Source organism: Mobula hypostoma, chromosome 5, assembly GCF_963921235.1.
Source record: "Mobula hypostoma chromosome 5, sMobHyp1.1, whole genome shotgun sequence".
In the NCBI taxonomy this organism is placed as follows: Eukaryota; Metazoa; Chordata; class Chondrichthyes; order Myliobatiformes; family Myliobatidae; genus Mobula; species Mobula hypostoma.
In genome coordinates, this window is record NC_086101.1 from 113,491,343 (window position 1) to 113,509,124 (window position 17,782).

The 17,782-nt window shown below is 44.0% G+C and overlaps 1 protein-coding gene across 4 annotated transcripts in view; it reads left to right on the top strand.

The window, feature by feature from the left end:
* Positions 1–17,782, top strand: part of LOC134346932 (guanine nucleotide-binding protein G(I)/G(S)/G(T) subunit beta-2) — a 155,519-nt gene that overhangs the window by 125,103 nt on the left and 12,634 nt on the right. For all 4 annotated transcript variants that reach the window (XM_063048803.1, XM_063048805.1, XM_063048804.1 and 1 more), the window contains 5 exons: positions 8,072–8,178; positions 11,382–11,445; positions 13,542–13,704; positions 14,969–15,035; positions 17,459–17,660. In XM_063048803.1, coding sequence (XP_062904873.1) covers positions 8,072–8,178; positions 11,382–11,445; positions 13,542–13,704; positions 14,969–15,035; positions 17,459–17,660 — 603 coding nt within the window. The remainder of the gene's footprint in view (positions 1–8,071; positions 8,179–11,381; positions 11,446–13,541; positions 13,705–14,968; positions 15,036–17,458; positions 17,661–17,782) is intronic.

Sequence of the window (17,782 nt, forward strand, 5' to 3'; positions counted from 1 at the left end):
AGTCCTGAGGCTCCTGTACCTTCCTGATGGCAGTAGTGAGAAGAGAACATGTCTTGAGTGGTGGGAGTTCTTGATAGCGAATGCTGCTTTCATTCAACAGCATTTCATGGAGATGTGTCCAGTGGTGGGGAGGACTTTATCTGTGATATACTAGGCTATATCCACTACTTTTTCCGTTCATGGGCATTGGTGTTCCCATCCCAGGCTGTGATGCAACCGGACTATCCTTTCCACCACACATCTATAGAAGTTTGTCAGAGTTTACACTTGCAACGTTTATAAAGTCAAACACTGAAGATGAGTTCTTGACCTCCCAGTCCACCTTGTTCTGGTTTTCATCTCATTCCTTCCTTGCACTGCACTTTCTCTGTAGCTGCCACAATACATTCTGCAATCTCTTTGCTTTTTACATGATGGATGAATGGCACGATCTGTCTGAATGCAGACAAGACAAAGGTTTTCCACTGTATCTCAGTACACATAAAAATAATAAACCAATGTCTATTCCCCTTTCCCCATCATTTCCCCCCCCCCAATACTGAAAACTTGTCATCATCCTCATTGCGTGATGTGGGCGATCATGGTCTTTAATATGAGAAGTTCTGATAAGTTCTTGAAAACTTTTACCTGTCCATCCCTTGATGTAACTGGTTAATATCATGCGCTGTCAACCACGACTTTTCCTTCCATCAGTTTTTCCCATTACTGCAAGATGCTCGAGCTTCTCTTTCCTCGGTTCCATCCCAGAAATTCTGGCTGCCGTTTCCTGATTGATGATATCAGCTCTCTTATTCTGGCTTCTCGCAACACTTTTTCATTTGTTACTCTGTCCTTCCACAATATTTTCATCCTTCTTTTCAAAAACCACATTTCTGCAGCTTTGAGTCTTCCTTCATTTTGCTTTGATATTGTCCAACATTCGCTTCCTTATGTTAGTGTGGAATGAACATAGCATCACAACACTCTGAGTTTCGTAACCATAAAAATCGTTATTCTTTAGTATCTTGAGGCAGCACAATTACACTGATGCCCAGGAATGGAGAAGTCTAGAGAAACTGGTAAATGTAGCCCAGTCCATCACAAGCAAAGCCCTCCCCACCAATGTAGTAAATTTACATGGAGCACTGCCGTCATAAAAGACCCCTACCAGGCCGTGCTCCCTTCTCGTACAACCATTGGGCAGAGGTACGGAAGCCCTAGGTCCAACACCACCAGTCATTACCTTTCAACCATCAGGCTCCTGAACCAGCATGGATAACTTCACTCACAGCAACGCTGAACTTATTCCACAACCTACTGACTCACTTTCAAGGTCTCTACAATTCGTGTTGGCAGTATTACATTTTACTCATTTGCATAATTTGTCTTGTATTGCACATTGGTTATTTGTCACTCTTTGTTAATGACTAGTTTTATTTGGAAATTCTATTGTATTTCTGTATTTTCCTGTAGTATATGGTAACATAAACGTACTTTGTTAATAAATTTTACTTTGACTTTGGGAGGAAGCCCCTAGTTTGATCCTGACTTTTCTCACTGCCTCAATGCATAAAAGCATGCAGACATGGTCAAAAGGTTCATTTGTTGCTCAGAGGAAACATCTGAATGGGGAAGAAATCTGATCTAAGTGACTTTAACTATGGAATGTTTGGTGCCAGATGGGGTGGTTTGAGTATCTCAGAAATTGGGATTTTCACTCACAACTACAGTTATAGAATGCTCAGAAACAGGCCTGTGAGCCAGTAGGGTTGGTTGGTGCCATGTGAGGGGAATAATGCTCATAGTGATTTTTGGCAAAGTGTACATCTCTAGAGTTAGAAAATGTGTGATAGCATTGCACCAGTGGTAGCTTTGTTACTTCAAATAAGTAATCACTTTTTGTATATATTCCATATTCCGTATGTCAGTACAGCAGAAAATGTTGCCCCACCCCCCAAAAGGTAAAAAAAAGCCTCATTTGGAGAGATTTCTGGAGTTTTATCAATGTCATGATATTCTGCGTATTAGATTATGAAGACCCGTAGTCCTCTTTTATTGTCATTTAGTAATGCATGCATTAAGAAATGGTACATTATTTCCTCTGATGTGATATCACAAAACACAGGACAAACCAAGACTAAAAAAACTGACAAAACCACATAATTATAACATATAGTTACAACAGTGCACAATACCATAACTTGGAAGAAATCCATGAGCACAGTAAAGTTCACAGTTTCTCAAATGTCCCACAGACGGGAGAAGGAAGAAAACCTCTCCCTGCCATGCCGACCACGATACGACTCTGAGTCATCCGAAAACTTTGAGCTCTGATCAGCTCTCCGACACCGAGTACTGAGCGCCATCTCTGTCTGAGCGATTTGACTTCTCTCTCGGTCGCCAAAAGCAGGCAAGGCTGGGGATTTTGAGGCCTACCCTCCGAAAGATTCCCAACCGCGCAGTAACGACAGCAGCGAACAAGCGTTTCAGAAATTTTTCCAGATGTTCCTCTGTGCCTTCACATCCATTCTCCATCAAATCAGAATTGTCCACGTATTATCGTATCAAATCAAAACAATCTTAAGCTTTTGTCATAGCATATAGAGTTACAGTACAATAATTCAAATGTGAGGTTCCACATGGACATAACCTAGGCGCCATTTGGTTGTAAAATGAATATATTTAATCAAAGACTGCTTTCCATACTCTGTTTTCCATACTTTCATAACCTATTAATAATCATAATAATTTTCCAAGTCTTCCACATCTTCATCTGAACTTTCCACACTCTCTGAGGTGGATGCCTGGTTCTCACAGTCTGTCGGTCTATACATGTCAGTACACCTGAGGCCATTTGCAACACACATACATCTTGGGAGTGAACAGTTTTTTGGACAGTTACAGGCCAGTAGATCCCAGACGGCATTGAGTGCTGGCTGGCCTTCCATCCAGTGCACCACCAACTGTTCAGCTTCCTCTTCTTTCTCCATCTTCCATCCTCTGCCAACAGGGCTTGGCACTTGTGGGTCCTTCTCCAGACATCTTCTCCATATACCAGCCTCGTAGTTGGCTCGCTGTGCATGTTTTGTTAAGCAGTCCTTGCATGGTTAGAGTTGATGACTTTTGATTTCACCTTTTTTGGCACAGAAAAGGTGATACCTGAGCTCATTGACCTTGGTGATCGATGCTTTTGGGGCATACAGGAGACATGTAAATACCTCCAGTTTGTCCATCAGTTCCGGAGAGAGGTCCCATTTCCTGACCCAACTCTTAAGAATGTGTCCTGAGTTTCCCTGTTGCTGGTCAGAAGTTTTAGGGCACTTGTCTTCCCTTTACCTGCAAAAGCGCTTACAGTGTCACATCCTGTATATGTGTGCAACCCGATGAGAGCCCTACAAACCTCTATGCCAACAGTGGCAGCAGCCTTCCTGATGTCTACAAGCCTTGTTCAGGTTCTAGTGCCACACTTCTGGTACAATGGGGCCTCAATCTTGTCACAAAATGCTAAAGACATGATAAAGACATCTGTGTCTTCTGAGCAGATCACTACAGATTGATATCCCTCTCTTGTGGCATGGGCAGCATGGAGAAGTAGGCGGCCATCTGCTTCTTGTTGACACTGAAGAGCTAGCACCTCCTCACTGTCTTGAGATATGATTCTGTAACATTTGTCATTCACAGCTGCATACAGAATCTTCTCCTGTAGCTTTGCTCTGTACTCTGTCTTTCTCCATTCATGGACTATGAAGCTAATGAGACTTTTTGTTACTGACTTTGGTCAGGAAGCTCCTCCACTGCCTCACTATCTGTGTGCCTGTGATACCTTGCAACTCATGACCAATCTCTTCACCCTGTAGAGATCTTTCACTATTCTTGATAAGAGTTCTCCTTGTATGTGTCGAACACAACATCTACAGTGGCTTGCAAAAATTTGGGCACCCTTGGTCAAAGTTTCTGTTAGTGTGAATAGTTAAGTGAGTAGAAGATGAACTGATCTCCAAAAGTCATTAAGTTAAAGATGAAACATTCTTTTCAACATTTTAAGCAAGATTAGTGTATTATTTTTGTTTTGTACAATTTTAGTGTGGGGGGAAAAAAGGAAAGGAGCACCATGCAAAAGCTTGGGCACCCCAAGAGATTTGAGCTCTCAGATAACTTCTACCTTGGTCTCAGATTTTAATTAGCTTGTTAGGGCTTTGGTTTGTTCATTAGTCATCATTAGGAAAGGCCAGGTGATGCAAATTTCAAAGCTTTATAAATACCCTGACTCCTCAAACCTTGTCCCAACAATCAGCAGCTATGGGCTCCTCTAAGCAGCTGCCTCGCACTCTGAAAATGAAAATAAATGATGCCCACAAAGCAGGAGAAGGAGAAGATAGCAAAGCGTTTTCAGGTAGCCATTTCCTCAGTTCGTAATGTAATTAAGAAATGGCAGTTAACAGGAATAGTGGAGGTCAAGTTGAGGTCTGGAAGACCAAGAAAACTTTCCAAGAGAGCTGCTTGTAGGATTGCTAGAAAGGCAAATCAAAACCCCTGTTTGACTGCAAAAGACCTTCGGGAAGATTTAGCGGACCCTGGAGTGGTGGTGAACTATTCTACTGTGCAGCGACACCTGCACAAATATGACCTTCATGGAAGAGTCATCAGAAGAAAACCTTTCCTGTGTCCTCACCACAAAATTCAGCATCAGAAGTTTGCAAAGGAACATCTAAGCAATGTTGATGCATTTTGGAAACAAGTCCTGTGGACTGATGAAGTTAAACATAGAACATAGAATAGTACAGCACAGTACAGGCCCTTCGGCCCACAATGTTGTGCCGACCCTCAAACTCTGCCTCCCATATAACCCCCCACCTTAAATTCCTCCATATACCTGTCTAGTAGTCTCTTAAACTTCACTAGTGTATCTGCCTCCACCACTGACTCAGGCAGTGCATTCCACGCACCAACCACTCTCTGAGTAAAAAACCTTCCTCTAATATCCCCCTTGAACTTCCCACCCCTTACCTTAAAGCCATGTCCTCTTGTATTGAGCAGTGGTGCCCTGGGGAAGAGACGCTGGCTATCCACTCTATCTATTCCTCTTATTATCTTGTACACCTCTATCAAGTCTCCTCTCATCCTCTCCTCTCCAAAGAGAACTTTTTGGCCATGATGAGCAAAGGTATGTTTGGAGGGAAAAGGGTGCAGAATTTCATGAAAAGAACACCTCTCCAACTGTTAAACATAGGGCTAGATCAATCATGCTTTGAGCTTGTGTTGCAGCCAATGGCATGGGGAACGTTTCACTGGTAGAGGGAAGAATGAATTCAATTAAATACCAGCAAATTCTGGAAGCAAACATCACACCATCTGTAAAAAAAAAGCTGAAGATGAAAAGAGGATGGCTTCTACAACAGGATAATGATCCTAAACGCACCTCAAAATCCACAATGGACTACCTCAAGAAGCGCAAGCTGAAGGTTTTACCATGGCCCTCAGTCCCCTGACCTAAACATCATTGAGAATCTGTGGATAGTCCTCAAAAGAGCAGTGCATATAAGACGGCCCAAGAAACTCAAAGAACTAGGAGCCTTTTGCAAGGAAGAATGGGCAAAAATCACAAACAAGAATTGAAAGACTCTTAGCTGGCTACAGAAAGCGTTTGCAAGCTGTGATACTTGCCAAAGAAAGTGTTACTAAGTACTGACCATGCAGGGTGCCCAATCTTTTGCTTTGGGCCCTTTTTTTTTGTTATTTTGGAACTGTAAAAGATGGAAATAAAAAAGTAATCTTGCTTAAAATATTAAAGAAATGTGTCATCTTTAACTTTATGCCTTTTGGAAATCAGGTCATCTTTTATTCACTTAGCTATTCATAGTAACAGAAATTTTGAACAAGTGTGCCCAAACTTTTGCATGCCACTGTATTCTTCTACTCTGACTGCCTTCCCTCAGAGCCATACCCATATTTCTTGTGGCAACATTTCTGAAAGTAACTTGATCACCTTTCTTTAGACCAAGTTCATTCCATCAATCACTAGCAGAATTTCCTGTGAGTTGCTCTTCTACTGCTACATTTTTCTGCAAGGTTGTGGCTAAAGTAGCTTTATTTGTCTTTCTTAGCAATCCTTCTGGTGTGGACAGGGCTCAGGGCAATGGTCCAAGGGGATGACAAAGGATATCCTCCATAAATAGACTGCGCCCTTGTGCCATCACTATGATGCATCCAAACAAAGACCTGTCTGCTTTCAAGATGATCGCCCTCCCATTTGATTTCACTTTTCTCTTCTTACTCATATCACTGAATATTTTCAGCTTGTTGGTTTTCATTGGGTCAGGGAATTTCTTTGCTGGTGGGTCTTCCTCTAGTCTCTCATTCTTAAAGTTGCATAGCATCGCTCACCAATCCCATATGCCTTCCATCAGGTCGGAGGCAATGTCCTTGGGGGCTGCTTTTGCCGCAGAGATGCTAATGAGGTCCCGCTTCTCTGTAAATGGGTTGACCCATTCATGTATGAGGCCAACCACTGCTGAAACTGCTTCCTCATCTTTCTGGATTCTTGGCTGCTGTAGCTCCGCATGACAAAACTTTGATTTATTGCCTTGCACCATCTCCCTTAACTGTCCCAGGAAGGCACTGCGGTGCTCAGCTGTTATGTAGTAACGCTTGATAGCTCCAGCATTCAGGCTGAACCGTGATGTGCCTCCAGGAGTCTGTGTGTCTTTGTTCACTGTGGTTTCAATAGCCTGGTCCACAGGGATCTGCCCGAAGGGGTTGTTACTTGACAGCTGCACTGAGAATTGGCCTGTCTTGAAGGCCTCACACACAGAAGGATTCTTCTCTGGGAGGTTTGTCATCTGAGCAAAGTAAGGGGACAGGTACCTGGCATAATTCATCTTATCATCAGCAAAGCACCATGGGATCATGGTTCTTATAGCATGGAGGTACAACTCCCAGTTCCCCTCACAGAAAGCTACCACCACTGCGATGCTATCACATATTTTCTAGCAGTAGGGGTGTATACCTTGCCAAAAATCACCATAAGAATTATTCTCCCCAGATGGTACCGGTGGCCCAAATTTGGGGTCCTGGCTCATGGACTACATCTAGTCCATGCCAAACTATTATTCTGCCTAGACCCATCAACCTGCGCTCAGACCATAGTTCTTCATACCCTTCCCTTCCATGTACCTATCCAATTTTTTCTTAAATGTTTAAATCAAACCCACATCCTCCACTTGCACTGGCGGTTCGTTTCACACATTCTCCACCATCTAATTGAAGAAATTTCCCCTCAGGTTTGCTTAAACATTTTACCTTTCACCTTTAACCCATGTCCTCTAGTTCTAATCTTATCTAACCTCAGTGGCAAAAGCCTGCTTTCATTTACCATATCTATGTCCCTCATAATTTTATCTACCTCTTATCAAATTTCCCCTCATTCTCCTACGGTTCAGAGAATGAAGTCCTAATCTGTTCAACCTTTTCCTATAACTCAGGCCCTCAAGTCCTGCCAACATATTTGTAACCTTTCTCTGAACTCTTGCAATCTTACTGATATTTTTTCTATAGGTAGGTGACCAAAACTACGCACAGTCCTCCAAATTAGGCCTTACCAATACCTTGTACACAGTCTCTAGTGTTTACAGAGAGTGGTGTGACAAACAAAAAAAAAACAACATCCAGTGAGTGGCAGTTCTGTGGGAGAAAATGCCTTGTGAATGAGAGGTGAGAGGAGAAGGGCCAGGCTGGTACAAACTGACAGGAAGCTGAGAGTTCAGATAACCACACGTTACAACAGCGATGTGCAGAGAAACATCTCTGAACACACAGCACACCAAACCTTGAAGTGGATGTGCTACAGCAGCAGAAGACCACTCTGGTTTCACTGCTGTACCTAATAAAGTGGCCACAGAGTGTATGCCCCTCATGATTTTATATAGCTCTATAATGTCACCCCTCATTCACCTGTGTTCTCAGCCTGGTCAACTTCTCTCCATAACTCAGTCCCTCGAGTCCTGATAACATCCACGTAAATCTCCCCTGCAGCACAGTACTCCAGCTGCGGCCTTGCGTTGTGCTGACTTTTGTGTATTTTACCTTGTTGCAGATTACGGCTGCCCTCGACCCGGTTGGGAGAATCCAGATGCGGACACGCCGCACCTTGAGGGGTCACTTGGCCAAGATCTACGCCATGCATTGGGGCACCGACTCCAGGTTCGTACGTTGGCTCACATGTGATAGCATCGTCTTCCCTTTACGCAGTGGCCTTAGCATAAGAAAATTCTGGGACCTTTCGCAGAACCTTCTCCGAGTGGCGTACACAAGCTGGTGACCCAGCATTAGCCTGGGATGCTTTTTAAGGAGAGATAGATTGGTCTCTGCTTTGGAGTATTAAGTGCAGTTCTTCAGTGTACAAGGGTAGGACACATACCGTGAATGGTGGAGAGCACTGAGGAACAGAGAGACCTTGGTATACAAGGGTAGTGGACACGCTGTGAATGGTGGAGAGTACTAAGGAACGGAGGGACCTCGGTATTCAAGGGGAGGACAAACACCGCGAATAGTGGAGAGATCATGACCCGATGGTGAGGGTCTTTAATTTTGGCATCATCCTGGTAAACATCTGCACTTTCTCCAAATTCATTAAAGGGTATGAGCCAGGAGGAGAAGTTGGAGAAACTTAGGTTGTTTTCTCAGGAGCATTGGAAGCTGAGGGAACATCTAATAGAAGTTTATAAACTTGAAATGCATAGATAGGGTAGACAGAATGTTCCCTAGGATAGAGATCTCAAATACTAGAGAGCAGGCATTTAGGATGAGAGAGGGAAGGTTTTAAAGGAGATGTGCAGGCCGTGTTATCACACAGAGCGTGAATCAACTCAACTTGGGACATTACTCCCAATAGGCCACACCCAAAAAAGGAGTCAAAATCCATCTTCATGTAAAAGATTTGTAGAAAAGATGCAGCATAAGTTGTGTAATAACTTGGAGGAAATTCGGAAGAGCCAATATTGGAGGAATATTACTGTAACATTGTAATGGTGCATACATTAATAATGAAGGGGTGAACAGGAAGCCTTGCTTTTTATCTCTATTATTACCGCCATGGGGGTATTTATTGATGGCCTGCAGTTATGGAGTCCTTTGTGACATGCAACACAATTTTGATGGCTATTTAGTTGAAGCACTTCAGAATCCAAATCAGGTTTAATATCACTGGCATAAGTCATGAAATTTGATGTTTTGTGGCAGCAGTACATTGCAATACATAATAATGAATTACAGAAAGTATGTATATTTTTAAAAGTTAAATAGAGTGAAAAGAGATATTTATTTATATTTCAATAGGTAGGTACATTTAATACAATATAAATCCTGAAATTCTTTTTCTTCACAAACGTCCATGAAATCAGAGGAGTGCCCCAAAGAATGAATGACAATTAACCGTTAGAACCCAAAGCCCCCCTCCCAGCTCCCCCCCATACACAAGTGGCAACAAGGCAACAACCACCCCCACCAGCAAAAAAAAGCACTGTCGTCCCCTACCGAGCACTCAAGCGTGCAATAAAGCTTCAATTAAGATGCAGACTTGCAGTACCCCAAAGGCTACTCATTCACCCAGTAATTTGACATACCACATGCTCTCTCTCTCTCTCCCTCATAAAAGAAAAGGTGTCCTGTTTCACAGTGAGAGGGGAGACATAACAAACAACTTGCTGATTTATAATCTTAGTCTGTTGCGTCGCTTTTTCCGAGCTTAGCACCCAGAGAGTCGGCCCCAGAATTCAGGTCTCTGGACACAGCCCACAGCAGCTAACCTGCTGCTCCTGATGTTCTGTGTTCTCCCGCGACGTCTCAGTCAGGGGCACCAGCCGTGAATCAGCCCATCTCCAGAGCCATGAAAATTCAGCACCTCGGTTAGTCTTCCAGGCCGCGTCCTTGGGATATCAAAAAGCAGCCAGTTGTGAGGCCCTGAGAGTGGATCCCATTCCCACAAAGAACCGAAGTCAGAGTGTAACTCCAGATCAGGGTCTTCAAAAGAACCTTGAAAAGGGGGGAAAAGAAGATATCAAAGATAGAAATAGAGCTGTTTCTGAAGATGCAAGCAAAGGAGTTGCCGTTTAGCGTCATTATCACTTCGCTGATATGTTTGTGTGTGGCAAAGAAAACCTTACTTGCTGCAGCATCAGAGGCACATAGCATCAGATGAGCAACATTCACAAGGAAAACATAAATTATACATTTTTTAACAAGAAAAGTCCATTGTAGGGCAAAATGGTCAGAGTGTTGAAATGACTGTTTACTGGAAAAAGAGGTTTGCAGTGCAGAAAATAATGTAATGGAAAAGGATTTCTCAGGATATCTTTCAAAATGCACACATTCTCTCTGTGTTGTACTGAGGTAGTGATTAGGGTTGTATCGGATGGTTCAAGACCAAATGGTTGAAGGGAAGTAGCTTTCTTGAACCTGGTGGTATGGGACTTCAGGCTTGTGTACCTCTTGCCCAATCTGAAATGCAAGAAGATGGCATGGCCCACAAGATGATATTAAACCTGATTCTGTTCAGAAAATTGAACATAGAGCAGCACAGCACATGAACAGGCCATTCAGCCCACAATGTTGTACCAAATCAGCTGAAAAGCAAATCAAAAACACCCGAACACTAATCCCTCCTACCTACACCATATCCATATCCCTCCATCTTCCTTACATCCATGTGCCTATCCAAATATCTCTTAAAAGCCTTCAATGCATTTCCCTCTTGCACCATACCAGACAGCGCATTCCAGGCATCCACCACTCTCTGAGTAAAAATAATTAACCCTCACAGCCCTTTGAACCTACCCCCTGTCTCCTCCAATGCATGCCCTCTATTATTAGACATTTCTACCCTGGGAAACAGATACTCTTTGTCCACTCTATCTATGCCTCGCATAATCTTGCAAACTTCTGTTAGATCTCCCCTAAGCCTCTGATGATCCAGAGATAACAACCCAAGCCTATCCAGCCTCTCATAATAGCACATGCCCTCTAAACCAGGCAGCATCCTGGTACACCTCTTCTACACCCTCTCCCTCTGTTCTTGAACCTGCTGGTGTAGGACTTCAGGCTTCTGTACCTCCTTTGTTTAGTTTGCAAGAAGACAGCCATGTTTGCTGCTTGCACTGAATAATTTATTTCAAAAGTACTTAATTGGCTGTGAGCACTGCCTGAAGGCATTGAAGGTACATTATAGTACCTTTTTCTCCTATCCAGTTGGGAGGGTGGAGAAAGAGGTTTGCAGTGCAGGAGCTGATGTAAAAGCAATGGATTTCTCAAGACCTCATTGGAAATGCACACATTCTCTCTATTGCTGACTTGTTTGATTTTGCTTTCACTGTTTCTGTGATTCATTCTACTTTGTGTTCATCCCACAGACTGTTAGTAAGCGCCTCTCAGGATGGAAAATTAATTATCTGGGATAGCTACACAACAAATAAGGTAAGATTCTGCAGTATGCCTCCCGTTTGTTCTCTAATCCCGATGCTTTCAGACTGACATTCACAGCCTCTTCTCAGCCCAGAACGTCCTGTCTGTTGATGGTACCTGACCTGCTGAGTTCCTGAGTGATGCACACAAAAATGCTGGAGGAACTCAGCAGGGTAGGCAGCATCTATGGGAAGGAATAAACGGTAGACGTTTCGGGCCGAGATCCTTCATCGGTACTGGAAAGGAAGGGGGAAGAAGTCAGCCCCTCCAGCATTTTGAGTGTGGCCGTTTAAATATTCTGATAAAGCAGATGAGATTTACGTTCCCTCCCTGGGGTGGGGGGTGGGGTGTTGCTGTGAGCTCATGAACTGCGATAAAGGGTCACTTGTTGCTCCTTCACTCTGTGTCACAATGGGACCTTTTTGAATGTTGATATGGTTACTTCCCCCCACCACTGGCAGCACAATGGGATCTCTATCTCTGTTTTTCTGCAAAAAAAATGCACGGTGCAATGTGATTTAAAAAAAAAATAAATTCACACAATATCTCTCGTGGTAAATAGTGACCTTTGGCCTCCTCACTTGGTCTCCTCTCTGGTCTTCGCAAGAGTCAGAGCAGAGGCAAAGTAAAAATGTCACATGAACATCAAAACATCGAAGTCCAAAGTACATTTATTATCAAAGTGTGTGTACATTATACAACCTTCAGATTTGTCTCCTAACAGGCAGCCACAAAACAAAGAAACCCAATACAACCCATTTAAAAAACAGATTGTCAAATACCCAATGTGCAGAGAAAAAAAGCACATCATGCAGACAATACCTGCAAGCAAATAGCGTTTTGAATTGAAGTCAGCAAAGAGAGGCCTATAGTTCAGTGCAGAGCTGGGTCTTGAAGCAGCAATCTGAATGTATGTTCCTCGCCACATACAGTGAAGTGCATCATTTGCATTAACGACGGACACAGTATGACGATTGTGCTGCGGACAGCCTGCATATGTTGCCACACTTCTGGCGCCAACATAGCATGCCCACAACACACTAATCCTAACTCGTACGTCTTTTGGAATGTGGGAGGAAACTGGAGCACCCAGAGGAAATCCACACGGTTACAGGGAGAATGTACACAGACAGCAGTAGGACTTGAACCCTGATTGCTGGCACTGTAAAGTGCTGTGCTGACTGCTATGCTACCATGCATTGACCCAAGGATTTATAAACTGACAGACTGTGAAGTGCCAACTCGAATGTTTTGCTTAGAAAGCACAAAAGACTGAAAGTCTGAAATAAAAACAGAAAATATTCACCCTTTGGTCATCATCTGTTGAGAAAGAAACAGTTAATCTGGTTGATATTTTAGTCTGGGTGTTGGGGTGGAGATGCGTCTCTACCAAAGGAGGTATAAAACGCTGCTTCCCTCTGCTATCCTGCAGGTCACCCTTGCGTACTCTTGTAGCACCTGCTTTTAGCCCCTTCCCCCTTTCGTGAGCAGGATCACGTGAAGCCATGGGAAGTAGGTGGTGGATGGTCATATGAGCAGCTGGTGCATATCACAAGTCCTAGTTATGTGACCACTGACACCAGGCAGACAATCTCTGAAGGTGGCAGTGGCAAACCATTTATGAGGCAAAATTTGCCAAAAACAATCATGGTCATGGAAAGACCGCAATCATACAACTCAGGACATAACAAATGAACAGACCTTAGGGTAGTTTTATACTCATACAGCAGAGATACACAAGATGGCAGACACTGGAATTGAAGCTGCAGACCATCTTGCTGGGGAGCTCGGCAGGTTGAGCAGCATCTGTGTTGAGGGTGTGGGGGTGGGAGGAAATGTCAAAGTGTTGGGTCGAGATGCTGCGTGGGGACTGAGAGTGGAGGGGGTAGGTGGCCAGTATAAAGAGGAGATGGAATCAAAGTTCCATTTGATGTATGTTCTGTGGCGTCTGATGGTGTGGAACTTCAGACTTTTGTGCCTCCTGGCCACTGGCATCACCCGGATAGTGGGTATCTTTGATGGGTGTTGACAGGTGGATATGAATCAAAGCTCTCTCCCAGCCCTCTCTGAACCCGAACCGCTCCAATCAACTCGTGTCTTATCCACAGGTTCACGCCATTCCGCTCCGGTCGTCCTGGGTTATGACGTGTGCTTATGCCCCATCTGGAAACTACGTGGCCTGTGGTGGCCTGGACAACATCTGCTCCATCTACAGCCTAAAGACCCGCGAGGGGAACGTGCGAGTGAGCAGGGAGCTCCCAGGTCACACAGGTAAGGCTGGAAGGGGACTAGTGAGGGAGGCCACCAAGCGACCTATGACAATTCTGGAGGAATTACCAGCTTCAGTGTCTGAGATGGGAGGGACTGCGTATGCAACAACTGTTGCCCAAGTGCTTCACTAGTCACAGCTTTATGAGAGAGTGGCAAAGAGAAATTCACTATTGGGAAAAAAACTCATGAAATCTTGGTTAGAGTTTGCCAGAAGACATGTGGGAGATGCTGAAGTCAGCTGGAAGAAGGTTCTATGCTCTGATGAAACCAAAGTTGAGCTTTTTGGCCATTAGACTAAACCCTATGTTTGGCAGAAGCCAAACACCTCACATCAAAAATACACCATCCCGACCGTGAAGCATGGTGGTGTCTGCATCATGCTGTGGGGATGCTTCACTGCACTAGGCCCTAGAAGGCTTGTGAAGGTAGAGGGTAAAATGAATACAGCAAAATACAGGGAAATCTTGGAAGAAAACCTGGTGCAGTCTGCAAGGGAACTGTGACTTGGGGGAAGATTTGTTCTCCAGCAACACAATGACCCCAAGCTTAAAGCCAAAGCTACACTGGAATGGCTTAAAAACAACAAAGTTAATGTCCTGGAGTGGCAAGTCAGAGTTCAGACATCAATCCAATTGAGAATTTGTGGCTGGACTTGAAAAGGGCTGTTCACTCATGATATCCATGCAATCTGACAGAGCTTGAGCAGTTTTGTAAAGAGGAATGGGGAAAAAGTGCAGTGTCCAGATGTGCAGAGCTGATAGAGACCTATCCACACAGACTCAAAGCTGTAACTGCTGCCAAAGATGCATCTACTAAATACTAACCTGAAAGGGGGTGAATACTTATGCAATCAATTATTTTGTGTTTTATATTTGTGAGTAATTTAGATCACTTTGTAGAGGTGTTTTCACTTTGACAGGAAAGAGTATTTTTCTGTTGATGAGTCTCAATAAAAGACAAATTAAATCCACTGTGACTCAATGTTGTAAAACAATAAAACATATTAAATTTCCAGGGGGGGGTGAATACTTTTTATAGGCTGTCTGTGTCTAAGACTTCTGCACAATACTGTCTGCTGGCACCAAAATATTTGCCAACACTTGCGAGCTGGCCAAATGTGTGTTGGTTGTTAACGCAAATGATGCGTTTCACTGTGTGCTTCGATGTATGCATGATAAATCTGCAGTGACAGAGGGATCATTTTCTTTCCATCGCACAATGGTGATTGCCGCCCTGCTCATCCTCCTTGTCCATTCTCTCATAGGTTATTTGTCTTGCTGCCGTTTCCTGGATGATAACCAGATTGTCACGAGCTCTGGTGATACAACCTGGTGAGTATGCCAGCAACTCGAGGAGGTGGGGGGGGGGGGGCAGTGCATTAACATTCTCTCCCTGGACAGAGAGTGACCTGGATTATACGCAAAGCAGAGAGTGGGATTGGTTAAAGCAAGTCATGTTGCAGCATTTAAGGGGAGCCTAGACAAGCATATGAGGGAACAACTGAGGGATAATGCTGATAGATTTGTTTTTTCATTCACTCAAGGGATGTGCACTTCATGAGCAGAGTCACCATTTAATTACCCATCCCTAGTTATCCAGGTGAAGGTGGAGACCCGCCATCTTGAACCTTTGCAGTACTTGATGTGTGGGATGATAGGGAAAGAATTCTGGGATTTTGACCTAGTGACTGAAGGAATGGCAATATATTTGGGTCCAGTGATCCTGTGTTCCAAAGGTTCTTCAGAAATCAAGAATGAGCCATAAAATCTGTTGGTTATGACTGTTTATTATTAAAAGAACAAAGAACAGACAAGTAAAGGAACAAAGAAGATATGGTCGTCTTATATGAAGAACTGGCTCAGGTTAGACAAAAAGAAAACAAGACATTCTGATGATAAAGAATACCTATGAAATAGCCTGCAGAGAAGCTGCTAGAAAGATGCAGATAAGATAGAGGCATGTAAGAGGCTCTTAGAAAGGTGTATGAGCATGCAGAGAGTGTAGGGATATGCACCATGTGCAGTCAGGATTAGTGAAATTAGGGTCTATTAGCTTAATTATGGTCCTCCCAAGAGTAGGAATGGACATCATTTGTGGCTTTGCCATCTTCAACCACGAGCTGAGAATTACTGTAAAGGCCGAGATAGAGTGGATGTGGTGAGGATGTTTCCAATAGAGGGTGAGCCTAGGACCAGAGGGCACAACCTCAGAATAGAAGGATGTCTGTTTAGAATAGAGATGAGGAAGAATCTCTTTAGCCAGAGGGTGATGGGTCTGTGGAATTCATTGCCACAAAAGGCAGGGAAGCCAGGTTATTGGGTACATTTAAAGCGGGTGTTGGTAGATTCTTGATTAGTGAAGGTGTCAAAGGTTATGGGGAAGAAGGGTTGAGAGGGTGAAAATAAATCAGCCATAATTGAATGGCAGAGTAGACTTGATGGGACAAATAGCCTTATTCTGCACCTAAGGGGCAGTACTGTAGTGTAGTGGTTAGTGTGACATTATTACAGGGTCAGTGCCCCATGTTCAATTCTGCCACAGTCGCTAAGGAGTTTGTACGTTCTCCCCGTGACCGCGTAGGTTTCCTCCAGCAACTCCATTCCTGCTGGTTAATAGTTAATTAGTCACATGGGTGTAATTTGGTAGTCTGGGCTTATTGAGCCGGAAGGACCCGTTACCATGCTGTATCTTTAAGTATATTAAATAAAAATAAATGGTTTGTGGTCTATTACAGTTTGTTATATAGAATTTGTTGGGCAGTGGATATAACGGTGTAGTCTTAGGTGTGCTGCAATCTTCTTCACCAGGTATTGGAACACAGAACACTACAGCACAGTGCAGGCCCTTCGGCCCACAATGTTGGCCAACCTTTTAACCTCCAAGATCATCTAACCCCTTCCCTCCCACAAAGCCCTCCATTTTTTTTTTCATCCACGTCCCAATCTAAGAGTTTCTTAAATGTCCTTAAATGTATCTGCCTTTACCACCACTCCTGGCAGTGTATTTCTTGTACGCAGTGCTCTCTGTGTAAAAGAAAAATACCCTGACATCCCTACACTTCTATCCAATCACCTTAAAATTATGCCTTCTTGTATTAACCATTTGTTCTTCTTCTACTTGGGCCCTCAGCTCCCAGTGGAGCATAGGCTATTGATTACCTCCCATCTCCATCATCCAAAGTCGATGGTATGGTTGGAGTTCACCAATGTTTCTGCAATCCAGTGTATCTACTGTGCAGGGGATTGGCCTATACAGCTTCGCCAGAGTCCTGTTGGCTGGCCTTACCCATTTTCACCCTCACGATGGGGATGTAAGATTGCATTTTGAGAGCTATTAGTCACTTATGGCCTGGGAAAAAGTCTCTGGCTATCAGCTCGATCTATGCCTCTATCATCTTGTACACCTGTATTGTCACCTCTCACCCTCCAATCGCCTTAAAATTCTGCCCTCCTCTAATAGCCATTTCCACCCTGGAGAAAAAAGGGTGCTGGCTGTCCACTCTATCAATGTCTCTCATCATCTTAGACACCTTATCGTCAGCTCTGATCCCCCTTCATTCCAGAGGGGTAAACCCTAGTAGCTCGCTCCAGAGAGGTAAACCCTAGTAGCTCGCTCATTCTATCTTCATAAGGCATGCTGTCTAATCCAGGCTGCATGCTGGTAAATCTCTGCACCCTCTTTAAAACTTCCACGTCCTTCCGATGTATTGATAAAATGTATTGATCTGTTTGTAAATGTTGTTTCCCCCCCACAGCGCTCTGTGGGATATTGAGACCGGGCAGCAAACAACCACCTTTACGGGCCACAGTGGAGACGTCATGAGCCTCTCCCTCTCCCCGGACTTCAAAACATTTGTGTCAGGTGCCTGTGATGCCTCAGTCAAGCTCTGGGATGTGCGGGACAGCATGTGTCGACAGACCTTCACCGGTCATGAGTCGGACATCAACGCCGTCTGTGTAAGTTTGGCCAGTGGCTACATGTTGGGAGGGGAAGGGCATGGGTTGTCTGCAGGGGAGGGGAAGATGTGCCAGCACAGGGCACCAATGGATGGATCAGAGCGAGGGCAAATGGGACTGGC